At 34.7% G+C, this 12,260-nt stretch overlaps 1 protein-coding gene across 1 annotated transcript in view; it reads right to left on the reverse strand.

Annotated features, from left to right (window-relative positions):
* Positions 1 to 7,745: 7,745 nt before the first annotated feature.
* Positions 7,746 to 12,260, reverse strand: part of LOC117326534 — a 98,181-nt gene continuing 93,666 nt past the window's right edge. The window contains exons 34-38 of the mRNA XM_033883290.1: positions 11,745 to 11,996; positions 10,993 to 11,036; positions 10,330 to 10,459; positions 9,659 to 9,747; positions 7,746 to 9,133 (exon numbers count right to left, since the gene is read on the reverse strand). Of these exons, the coding sequence (XP_033739181.1) occupies positions 8,843 to 9,133; positions 9,659 to 9,747; positions 10,330 to 10,459; positions 10,993 to 11,036; positions 11,745 to 11,996 (806 nt within the window). The 3' untranslated portion in view covers positions 7,746 to 8,842. The remainder of the gene's footprint in view (positions 9,134 to 9,658; positions 9,748 to 10,329; positions 10,460 to 10,992; positions 11,037 to 11,744; positions 11,997 to 12,260) is intronic.

The raw sequence follows: 12,260 nt of genomic DNA on the forward strand, positions 1-12,260 counted from the left end.
CACGATCTGTTTATCTGTGTCCGTCAACAAGGAACGACCCCGGAACCACAATCTAAGAAATATTTTCTGAGGTCACACTGTGATAATAACAGATGACAACAATGGGTTAATATTTAAATCCTTTAACTTGCTCCAGTATTCAGGGAAATCGCCAAGGACGAACGATTGTCTACAATGAGTTGGTAGCTATAATAGTCATTTTACTACTAATGAGCATGTGTAATTGTGACATTGTGATTTTCAGTAATTATTTAAGATGCATAATAATATATCTAAATGATTCTTTTATGGTTTGTTATATCTTAACTTCTAATAGTGTTATAGACAGTGTCATGTCTCGTGTATGCAGTGGCGAGTTAAAACTCGTTATCTTTTCTTGTGACCCAAATCAGGAGAAAATCGTAATACATAGTAAACTTGTCAAACACTTTCGGCATCATGAGCCCATTCTGCGAAAAGAAAATATTGTTCTCGAACTTTGCCCTCGTTAATATTTGATTCTACCAGGTCCTTATAACACAATAATATCCTCTTTAGAGGTCCATAATTGATATATTTTTATACTGTGGATACCATTTTATGTATTTTTGTGACAGGCTTTGTATGCGCTGTCGGCGATGAATCATCTTTCACAAATTCCTCAACATCGAGTTTGGGTGGGCCTTAACGGTGGCCGTAAATGAAGGTCAAGGTCATGCTCATTCACTCCAGGATGCTGTAGACCCAATATCAGGTTTCTAGGCTTCTTGGTTAATGAGAAGAAGTCGTTTTAAAGTTTTAGCATATTTGACCCCTGTAACCTTGAATGGAGGTCTAGGTAATTCATTGGCATTCATTTAAACATTCTTTATGCATAATATCAGATACCTATGCCTCTTGGTTAATGAGAAGTTGTTTAAAGATTTTAGCATATTTGAACGTTGTGACATTGAATGAAGGTCAAGGCCATTCATTTGAACAATCTCGATAGGCATTCACCCTAGCATGCTATAGGCCTAATATCGGATCTGTGGGCCTCTTGGTTATTGAGAAAAAGTTGCTTGAAAATTTAAGCATATTTGACCCCCTGTGACCTTCATGAAGGTCAAGGTCATTCATTTGAACAGTCTTGAAAGCCCTTGGCCCCAGCAATGCTACATGCCAAATATCAGGTCTCTGAGCCTCTTGGTTATAGAGAAGTTTTTTTTAAAGATTTTAGCATATTTGACCCCTGTGACCTTGAATGAAGGTCAAAGCCACTCATCTGAACAATCTTGTTAGCCTTTTACCCCAGCATGCGATATGCCCAATATCAGGTCTCTAGGTCTTTTGGTCATTGAGAGGAAGTCAAAAATATAAATTGTCTACGAACAGACGACACACGATGATGGACAAAAGGTGATTAGAAAAGGTCACTTGAGACTTTGTCTCAGGTAACCTAAAAATCTGAGGATATTTTCTCAAGTTGTTGAACATTGATGAAAGTGGGACCTTGAAAATAGCCATACAGAAAAATATCTCAATTTTTGCTTGATATTTTGTTTCACGCTTTGATGGTTGTGTATTGCCGAACATCAGAACTTTATAATCAAATGATAGTCATGAACTTTAGTAGAATGATTTTAGATTATTTTTTCATTTGGAAGAAGGGATTCATTATATAGCAACTTTCATAATTCGTCAGTCTCGGTGAATCAAGACAGGTATAATTAACACTTAATTCGGTAAAATTAAATAAAACTTTCGTAATATTGTGGACTAACTAACAATATACCAGGTCTGTACTTCATATTGCTGACTTCTACAACAAACACCGACTTGTGAGGATTTTAAAAATTTTATTACATCCATAGAAAAATTCTACAACGATTGAAACGTACATATTTGAACAAGACTGGCATAGATTCTGTATACAGGCCATAGCTAATGAGATGTTTAACATCCCAATGCGGTGTAACTCACACAAACATAGAGACAAGGGTCAGACTGCATGCCGATACTGGATGACAAAATGTAAAGGGGACCAATTAAAAAAAATCAACAAAATCTATGTAAATATATTGGAAAATAATTATTCATTTGTATGCAAACAAAACATAAGCCAATGAAATATAGAATTTCTTTAGACAGTTCCTAAACAGGTCATATCCTCTGTTCTATCTGTACAGAACGGAACTGGCTGAGGTATCTCTGAATTCATTATCAGATGTCCACAGTATTTCCAATACCTACTTACCTAAACTGTATTAATTTTCAACAATGCAATAATTATACATTTTCATGATCTACTTTCTGCAAAAATCAACTCCGACGACAAGTCGTGTTCAATGATAATGGTAAATTAATTCATGATATCTGCAACAGCTTCTGATAAGTAGTTTTCTAAGAACACAACTATCAACTATTTCAACATACTGACGTGTCTTGTTTGACTATCCCAAAAGGTAAAACATGGTTTTCAATAGACGTATGAGGCAATACCAAATTAGAGTACCCTTGATTAGAAAAATAGACTTAACCCGGTTAAATCATTAAATACGTTTGTCTTACACCAAAAAGATCCTATGACGTGGATTATCCTAGAATGACATTTTTAGGACATCGTTACCACATAACATTGTGTCATTAGTCCACAATCATGAGGATTAGTGTTTCCAATATTACATAACTGTAATGTCTCTAAATTCCAGAAATTATTGTGGTAATGTTAGTACAAAATCACCTGAAAACTTCACCAGAAAACTCAAGTGTAAAATTCATTCTTCAAATTAATCCGTAAGTGTAACTTTTTATTGAAGTGGAACATTTTGGAATCTTTAAAAAGAATGTAGCATCTTTCCACACTTCATATTAAGGTGTGATAACCTTATTTGTACATTTCTGCCTGATATTTGTACCTACTTGCTAAACAGGTAAGATATTGAAGACAACCAACAAATAATTAAATGACATTTGATTTTCAGCAATTGCAGGAACAACTATTTTGATTTTGGAATATTGTCACAAAAATGAAAACATTTTGTTGAAAATCTAATGGTGAACGTGTAATTGTGAAAAAATAAAAAAAAAATAAATAAATAAACTGTTAAAAAAATCACAAGAGGCACTGGCAAAATCTAAATTCATTACATAAAATGTATAGCGATGATGATGCTGTGCATGACCAGTATCGGAAATTGCTACAATAACTGATACTATTTACGCTGTCTTTCGATCAAAGTGGGTCTAACTAATATTAATTACCAGGGGTATATCATAATTAAATTATATTTTTCTGGAATATAGAATACTATAATGAAGAGGATCTGCTCTTCCGGGTTTTAATCAGACCTTAAACCATATAAATACAGTATTATATATCTGGAATTTGACCGGTCATTTTGATCAACTTCTCCAAACCGAACCCTCTGTAAACCGAAAAAATATCCATGTCCCATGCATGTTTGGTTCATAGAGGTTCCACTGTATAAATGAAATCCCCAGATAATATTTGTGTTGACAGCTAGTACACAGCAGAAATTGTTTGAATGGGAATTACTTATTCACTAATCACAAAGTATAACTTTATTTTGAGGATGAATTTCTTCTTGCATGTATTTCTTCAAAAATGGGGGGGGGGAAAAGAAGAAGTATAATAGAACAAAATACATACACAGACGAAGCAATTAAACTAGTATCCTTAATATGTTTAAAGTTAAGAAAAAAAAATATCATCTTCATAAAAAAAGTCCTAATATAGTTTTTTAAGATGAAACAAATGATAAACAACTGTTTTGATGTGACTGTTAAATATCTTATCATTCAATGTGACCATATATTTTGTGAGTAATACAATACTTTGTTTACAGTACATATTTTTCAATTAAATGTTTGATCAATTTCTCCCACAATGCATTGCAACCCCAGCCATGATTCAGCTTGAACAAATCGAACCCTGGATGAGACCGATATTTCATGGTAGAAAAGTTCAGTCTAAAATTACCTGGTTCACATGGCAATGGCACCAAGTAAAATCATGTCTTGATCTGCACTCCTGCTCAACAGAGTGTGGTTTACGGAACTGTAGGGCAGGTCAAGGTCGGATTTTGATCCAACTGAAACAGCCAGGTTCTGTCTAAAATGATATAATTCATAGCCCAACAGTATCAGGTACAATCTGATCAAAATCATGTCTTTATATGCACTTCCTTTCCTTAACCTACACTCTGTTGAGTGAAAGTGCAGGTCAAGATACGATTTTTATCACATTGAACCAGGTTCACCCTGAAAGTACCAGGTTCACAAGCCAATAGTACCAGGTTCAGACTAAAATTTCTCAGTTCACAAACCCAGACTCAGTCTGAAAGTTTCCAGTGCCAGGATCACAGCAGGCTAACAGGTTGTATCATTACAAAGTCACAATGTTCGACAACTACATTACACAAAGGCTTGGCCTCAAAATTTATCTCACACCACAAACAGTAACACATACATAAAGCATAAACAATTAACATCACATCCAACCAGGCCGAGACAGCACTCGTGGAATAAATGTCAGACAAAATATTCCAATACACAATGTTGTTTGTCTATTGTGTAAAGGATGGCGACATTCCATAGTCAATTGATAATTTGTACATTTTTATGTTATGAAGGTAATGGTACCTCAAACGTTGCGGGTGATGAGTTATTTCCCTTTAACTCAATTACTACCATGGGGTATAATTGGTATTGAATCTAGGTATACATGTATCAATGCATTTTGTTATTTTATCATTTATAAATTAGGTTTAATCAGAAGGATGACTAGCTTCATATTATGGAACTCTTTTTACAAATGGATGTGCATCACAGCTAGTTCCAGAAACTGTTTCAATAAATGAATCACCAACAACTGACGGCAATATCTGACTGAGGTTTGATTTTCTTGATGTGACCTTCGACAGAAATATCAAAAAAGGTGTGTCGTAAATGGTCTCCTAAACCCAACAAATAAACAGCTCTGCAGGGAGTGAAGACTCAAATCACACACAGTATAAACTTGATTTATGATTCACATATAATTATAAGCTAATCATTGACAGAGGAATTTAACAACAGCCTGAACATGTAAGCTGTCATTCTTGTTTATTGCCCCAATCTGCATAAGACGAGTCTTCTGAAGCGAGAGAAATCAGCTCCGATGTGGAACAGGTATGAAAAGTGCACTAAAAGGAGGTAGGTGTGTGAGGAAAAGGATCCAAGGCATCATTAACACACATTTTAACACAGAAGGAACTACTGATACAACTGTCGGTACAGAAGCTGTGTCGAACACATTTTAACAACTCGCAGAATTACGGCTGAAACAGAAACCGCAGCCACATGCAAAGAGCCCCAAATGAATAAAACCAATAGGTTCTTTTTATATTGATGTATTTTATAAGAGACTTTTTTATACAGATATTATGATTAATATAAAATGAATACATTTATGTTGTTATATCTGTCAACAAGAACAATGACAGACTTCTACCAAGTAGTCAGAATTAGAATTTTACCCTTGCAAACAAATAAAACAAAGGATGACGAATAAAAATTATTAGTCAATTTGACAAAAATATATAAAAGATATGTAGAAATGAATCCATTTTCTCAAATCTTCAGGAATGTAGGAAAAGTAAAATCATAGACAGATATGTGTTATAGAAATTTAATACAGTGTGTACAAGGTTTCCATACTTTGATGGTTCAAATGAAATTTCACAGCAGAGAAGCCTGCATCTTAAATGTGCAAAATGCTTTCACATTAAAGAATCTGCTCGAGTCAAATGTCCAAATGCCTTTCATCAGTCAGAGACTGTGTCATATAGTTTACAGGATTGGTAGAGATGTAATTGGTGGTTTAAGCAGGAGAAAAAAATGATGAAAGGAGGGGAAAAAAGGGATATTATCTAGTATTTTCTGAAGTGACATACTCTAGTGTAAAAGTTTAGTACTGTTTTTATCCTGAAATAAGCCCCCTCCTCTAGTGTAAAAGTTTAGTACTGTTTTTATCCTGAAATAAGCCCTCTCCTTAAGTGTAAATGTTTAGTACTGTTTTTATCCTGAAATAAGCCCCCTCCTTAAGTGTAAATGTTTAGTACTGTTTTTATCCTGAAATAAGCCCCCTCCTCAAGTGTAAATGTTTAGTACTGTTTTTATCCTGAAATAAGCCCCCTCCTCTAGTGTAAAAGTTTAGTACTGTTTTTATCCTGAAATAAGCCCTCTCCTTAAGTGTAAATGTTTAGTACTGTTTTTATCCTGAAATAAGCCCCCTCCTTAAGTGTAAATGTTTAGTACTGTTTTTATCCTGAAATAAGCCCCCTCCTCAAGTGTAAATGTTTAGTACTGTTTTTATCCTGAAATAAGCCCCCTCCTTAAGTGTAAAAGTTTAGTACTGTTTTATCCTAAAATAAGCCCCCTCCTCTAGTGTTAAAGTTTAGTACTGTTTTTATCCTAAAATAAGCCCCCTCCTCTAGTGTTAAAGTTTAGTACTGTATTTATCCTCAAATAACCTCATACTCTATCGTAAAAGTTTAGTACTATATATATCCTCAAATAATTGAAACACGGGGAAGGAGGCCTATATGTGAATAGGAGCTTATCTAAGGATAGATACGAGCGTTGGTTTGACTTTTTGTCTAAACTAAATAAAGGGAAGTAAAACAATGAATCTACAATGCTTTCTGATTTGGTGTACTGGTGTACATGTATTTTGTTTAACGTCCTATTAACAGCCAGGTTCATTTCATGACGACTGCCTGGTTTTGGAGGCGGAGGAAAGCCGAAGTACCCAGAGAAAAAGACACCGGCCTACACCAGGCAACTACCCCACGCAGATTTCGAACTGGCAACCCAGAGGTGGAGGGCTAGTGATGAAGTGTCTGTATACCTAAACCACTCGTCCACCAGGGCTCCTGGTTTGTGGAGTCATGGATATAGTAGGAATGTGAGTCATTGACAGAAATAGGGGTACAAATATGATACCGTAATTAACCTACTAATCTCTCTTGGGGCTTATGAATTTTGCATCAAAGATTTCCGAGCTTTCAAAAAATGGCACAACAGAAATTGGTAAATTGGGTCGATAAAATATGAGACATTCGGACCAAAAAAAGGAAATGGGATGTTGTATATTGGATCAAATACAGTCCTTACGCAGCAGACACAGACTCGGTAGATTTAGGGCAACACGAATATACAGATGTATAGTCATCATTTGTTATTAATCATACATGTATATTGACAGGGGACAGAAGGTGTCGTCTAACCAATAATTAAGCGTATTGCATAAGGCAGAAGGAATTTTAAAAATTATAACCCTCAGAAATATATATTACAGAACTAGTGGACAGCAACAAGGACGAGAAGAATTACTAATGATAATTAATACCAGTTTAACACAGACATACCAACAAGTCTTGAGATTCTATTGAAAATAAATTAAACAGAAACTTTTCACATTTCTCCCCCATGGTCAAGTAACTTCAGATATTGTTTAAAAAACCAGAAATCAAACAACATAAAGGACAGCTTACCATCTGTCTCTCTCTGATCCTATATAAAGATTGATGAACGACGGAAAAACTTTCATCATTCACTGAAAGGTACATAAACTGTATAGTTATCATCTATATAAAACACGTACAGCATGCAAATTATATCACTTAGCCTCAAAACACATTTAATGACATATGGTTACTGCCATATATCAGACATGACTGGCAGAGTAGTCTACCTTGACAAATATATATTTTTAACTGGCATTTTTTTTGTGGAAAGCTATACTCAGTTGTTAATGTTTTAGTTTGTATTATATTAGCAATGAATTCAATCTTGATATACTCGCAGCCATCAAATATAATGCAAAAATATATACCCAGCGAATATCTATATACATTGTATATTACAAACAAAAATGTACATACATGTACTTGTAAGTGTTTACTTGAGAATGTTTACAAGGCATGGTTGCACATTAATGCAAGAAAACAAAGTTTGACTTGGGCAACCACAGTATTATAATATAGACAATTCACATCTGTTTTGTGACCATTACCTAAAACAGTTTTTGATACAACTCATAAATGCACAAATGTGACTTTTAAAGTGAACACTTTCATTCTTGAGTTTCTGAAAAAATTCAAAAACTTCTAGATTTATTTACAAAAGCTTGGAAACAAATCCATTTTAAAGGAAACCACAGGGACCTGTTATGCATTTTTAACCCACAGTAAATATATGCATTATTTACTTGTGTTTTAATATATATATTTATATGGACACTGGGTTAAAAATTTGTACCAAGTCCCTGTGAAAGTACCAAATGATATAAACTGTTTCAATCAAATAAACAAATAGATATCTGGCGACATGTAAAACAATTCATCATTACACAAATAAACAGAGTCCAAATTATTCTGTTGCTTTATGAACATCGATTAATTGATGCATGACCAATATAAAAAGTCAATAGATGCCAGAACAATTCACACGAATATAAACAGATCATATTCTTCAGCCACAACATCTGTGGAATGCATGTATTGCACAAATAAATGTTTTATAATGTGTTTACAGATAAATAATGCTTAGGAAATGGTTGCACACATGTTACAAGATACATATTCAATAAATTACTCATCATCCATATAATGTGTATATATTTTTTTTTTCATAATTGTAAAATATTAAATATGTCAATAATTTAACATTTTTAGTTTATTTCAATTAATATTGTATTGTCCTTTGATAAAAATATTTCAATTGTCAACAATATACACATCTTTGGAATATGTGCCACTGGAACACTTTGTGGCCATTTTACAGGAATTCATTACGTGGTGCGGCCATAAGCGTGGATTTACGTGATGACCTCCGGACTGTCTGTGGAATTTTTACGTGGCGTGGAGGCACAGTTCGGAGCTTCACTGCCGTTAAAGCCAGCCAGCTCGTACAGGTATGATTTAGGTGAAGGTGGGGAAGTGATGGACTCGTCTAAATAGGACTTTTGAGGGGAAGGGGGTGAGGGTGTATTTGTTTCAGGCCGTGATTCCGCCTCGTATCCGCTGTCTATTGTGTGATGCATGATTGGCTGTTCCATCAGAAGGGGTTCACTTCCTGTATGTCTTCCTTTTGTTTTCTCTTCTCCAAACTGCAAGTATGAATATGAAATCTCAAATTTTAAAATATTATAGTTTTAGAATATCCGGGACTCCAGGGTGGAAGGAAGTGAAGATTTCCATCTCTTCAGCAGAATGTCTCCTATTCTAACGTTAACATTTCTCGCCAACCTATTTAAACAAGAGTCATCAGAAGACAACATATATCTTAGTGCCAAGTAGGTGGAAATTCGGAATCAATCTTTTAACAATAGGTCAAAGGTCAGGGTCAAGGTCAACATGTCCACAAATGTAACATGCATGTCAGAAATAAAACCCCCCATCCTTATTAGTATTGACACAACACTGTTTTTTTTATAACTATTTTTGGACTGACTTGGCCCTGGTGAGCTTAAACAAAATCATTGATTTCATTTGATGTGAGTTTCAAATAACACACGATTTTTTTTCTTCATCAACAATTGCTATTCAACCAGTCAATACTTCTGTAACGTCCCTTGGGTGGAGTGGGGATAAGTGAAGACTAATGTCTACCTGAGACTAGGTAAGATACATACCTGTTTGACAGGCTGATCACCAGGTACCTCCCAGTCAGCTGGCCCCTCCTCTTGAGGACTGGCTCCTACTCCACGTCCTGTGTCAGGGTCTGAAATAATATCGTATCCAATTAAAAATTGAAAAATCATTTTGCAAATAACATCATCAAATATAAAATCCAAAAATAGTTTTAAGAATAACTTCTATCATCATGGAAAGAACATAGAATACACTGTATATGATATTACTCTTAAAATCTAGCTTAAGAATATTCTATCGAATTTCTTTCGACAGTAATACCGTCAATTGTGTCTTACTGTGACAATATCATATCAGTCAGTAGTTTTGTAATAAGACAAAATGTATATATGTAGATAAATCAAGAATATATAGATATCTCCAGATCCTGTGTTCCTAAAACTGATCTAGCAATCCAACTCAGATTTTGTATAATTATAGATTTGAATGGGCGAGTACACATTAATGATATTACATAGTTTGTAATTACAGCGTCAAGCCAGATATGAGACAATTAACGATATGTATCGTTGGCACATAAAAAATCCACAACAATCACAACATCAACTCCAAATATTTCCCACACAGAAATTGATGAAAATTGAAACATAATCATTTATAAAGTATTCTTATTCAAATTCTAATTTAATTCTAAGTTAAACTAAAACCATACCTCTATTTCTACGCTGTCTTTCCATTTCTTCTAACACTTCAGATATAGAAGATGCTGGCCGATTTTTCTTTTTGTTGAAAAATGTTTGCATAGTATATTCTGGTTGATCGTCTTCCTGACTTAGCAACGGCTTTTAATGAAATACAAAAACATGTTACGTTCATCCCGTGTAAAGATTTTGTTTTAATAACTAACTGTATATGTTATTATGAAGATAACATTATCTAATCAAATCTTATTCTCCAAACAATTCACAGACTTGTATATTTCAATTCTTGTCACAGAAAATTAAGATAAATCTGTCATTTCCCTATACCTAGGAAAAATCTCACTCATGCTTTATTGTGAAATGTCACAACTCACAACAGGATGGCATCATCAAGTTATATGCGGAATAACCATATACAATCTTTTTTCGAAAAATGTTATGTAGCTAAATGTGTTTATAAGGTAGGAAAGAGCAGTAACAACTATGAAATTGAACACAGCATTCCGGAGTTTTAACAAGAATCCTTCATAAAATTCTTATTACACACATGCATCAAATTAATCTACATCGTAAAAGGAATCTGTTAAATAGTGGAACATTTGCAGAAACAACCCTCAAAATTGATGTTGGTCCTGAACCCTACAAAATTATAGATCAAGATTTGAATACAATACCTCCAATCCAGGTCGAATTCCATTCTCATGTCGTCGTATGGATGCTGGAAGGAGAATTTTGATGAAAGAGATCACAAGTTGGCAGTAGAGTATTGTAACAAACAAGGGGTAGATAACTCCAAAAGGGTCATATCCAAATCTCTTTATATACCCGGGTACTTAAGGCTGCAAGAATTACTCCCCTTGCATTTAATCTTTAAACCTTGCAGTCCTGATAAAAAAAACTATGTGAAGGACACCAGTGTATTAGCCCCTGCTCACAATTAAGTTCCCTGCTCACAATTAAGTTCCCTGCTCACAATTAAGTTCCCTGCTCACAATTAAGTTCCCTGTTCACAATTAAGTTCCCTGCTCACAATTAAGTTCCCGGCATGACCTTCATTTTTGCAGGATTATCAATTTTGAAATATTACAAAACAGAAAGTGGTTCACAAGTAAGCCATCCCCAAACTTTAATTAATAGTGAAATTTCACACTAGGAGATCAGGGAATCAGACTTTATACTAAGGGATCAGATTTGAGGATAATTATGGTACCTTATTCAGCATATGATATGGATCACTTTGAGGATAAATATGGTACCTAATTCACTATGTGATATAAGTATATTGTAAATATATATAAAGCTAGAGGAGACCACCCTTTGTCCCAGTACCACATTGGCTACAATCAGATAGAGTAAAACGAAGAGAAGTGACTCTGGTAGATCAGTATGTATCAGAAATAACGATTTGGTGATGCTGGTTACTTACGTCCCAATGTTGCGGACACCATGGAGAACTCGTCCAGTCTAGCTAGATGGTCCTTGAGTGCGGGACTGACCGGAGCACTTGCCGCAGGACTGACCGGCGGACTAGAGCCAGATGTGTGGTTCAGAGGCTGTTTCATCTCGTAGTCTTCCTTCTGTTTGAAACGGTAGCCTTTCTTTTTCTTGAAGCGCCACAGGATGAGGGTGATGATGACAGTGATGAGCAGGATAAACACAATGACACACATCAGGATTACTGAAAAATATAAGTTACATTTATAATGTAGCAAAGAGGTCCATAGGGCATGTATCCTATAATACACAAATCGTATTTATAATGTAGCAAAGGGGTCCGTAAGGCATGTATCCTATAATATACAAATCATATTTATAATGTAGCAAAGAGGTCCGTAAGGCATGTATACTCTAATATACAAATCATATTTATAACGTAACAAAGGGGTCCGCAGGGTCTGTATCCTATAATATACAAATCATATTTATAATGTAGCAAAGAGGG

Source organism: Pecten maximus, chromosome 4 (genome assembly GCF_902652985.1).
Source record: "Pecten maximus chromosome 4, xPecMax1.1, whole genome shotgun sequence".
NCBI classification, from domain to species: domain Eukaryota; kingdom Metazoa; phylum Mollusca; class Bivalvia; order Pectinida; family Pectinidae; genus Pecten; species Pecten maximus.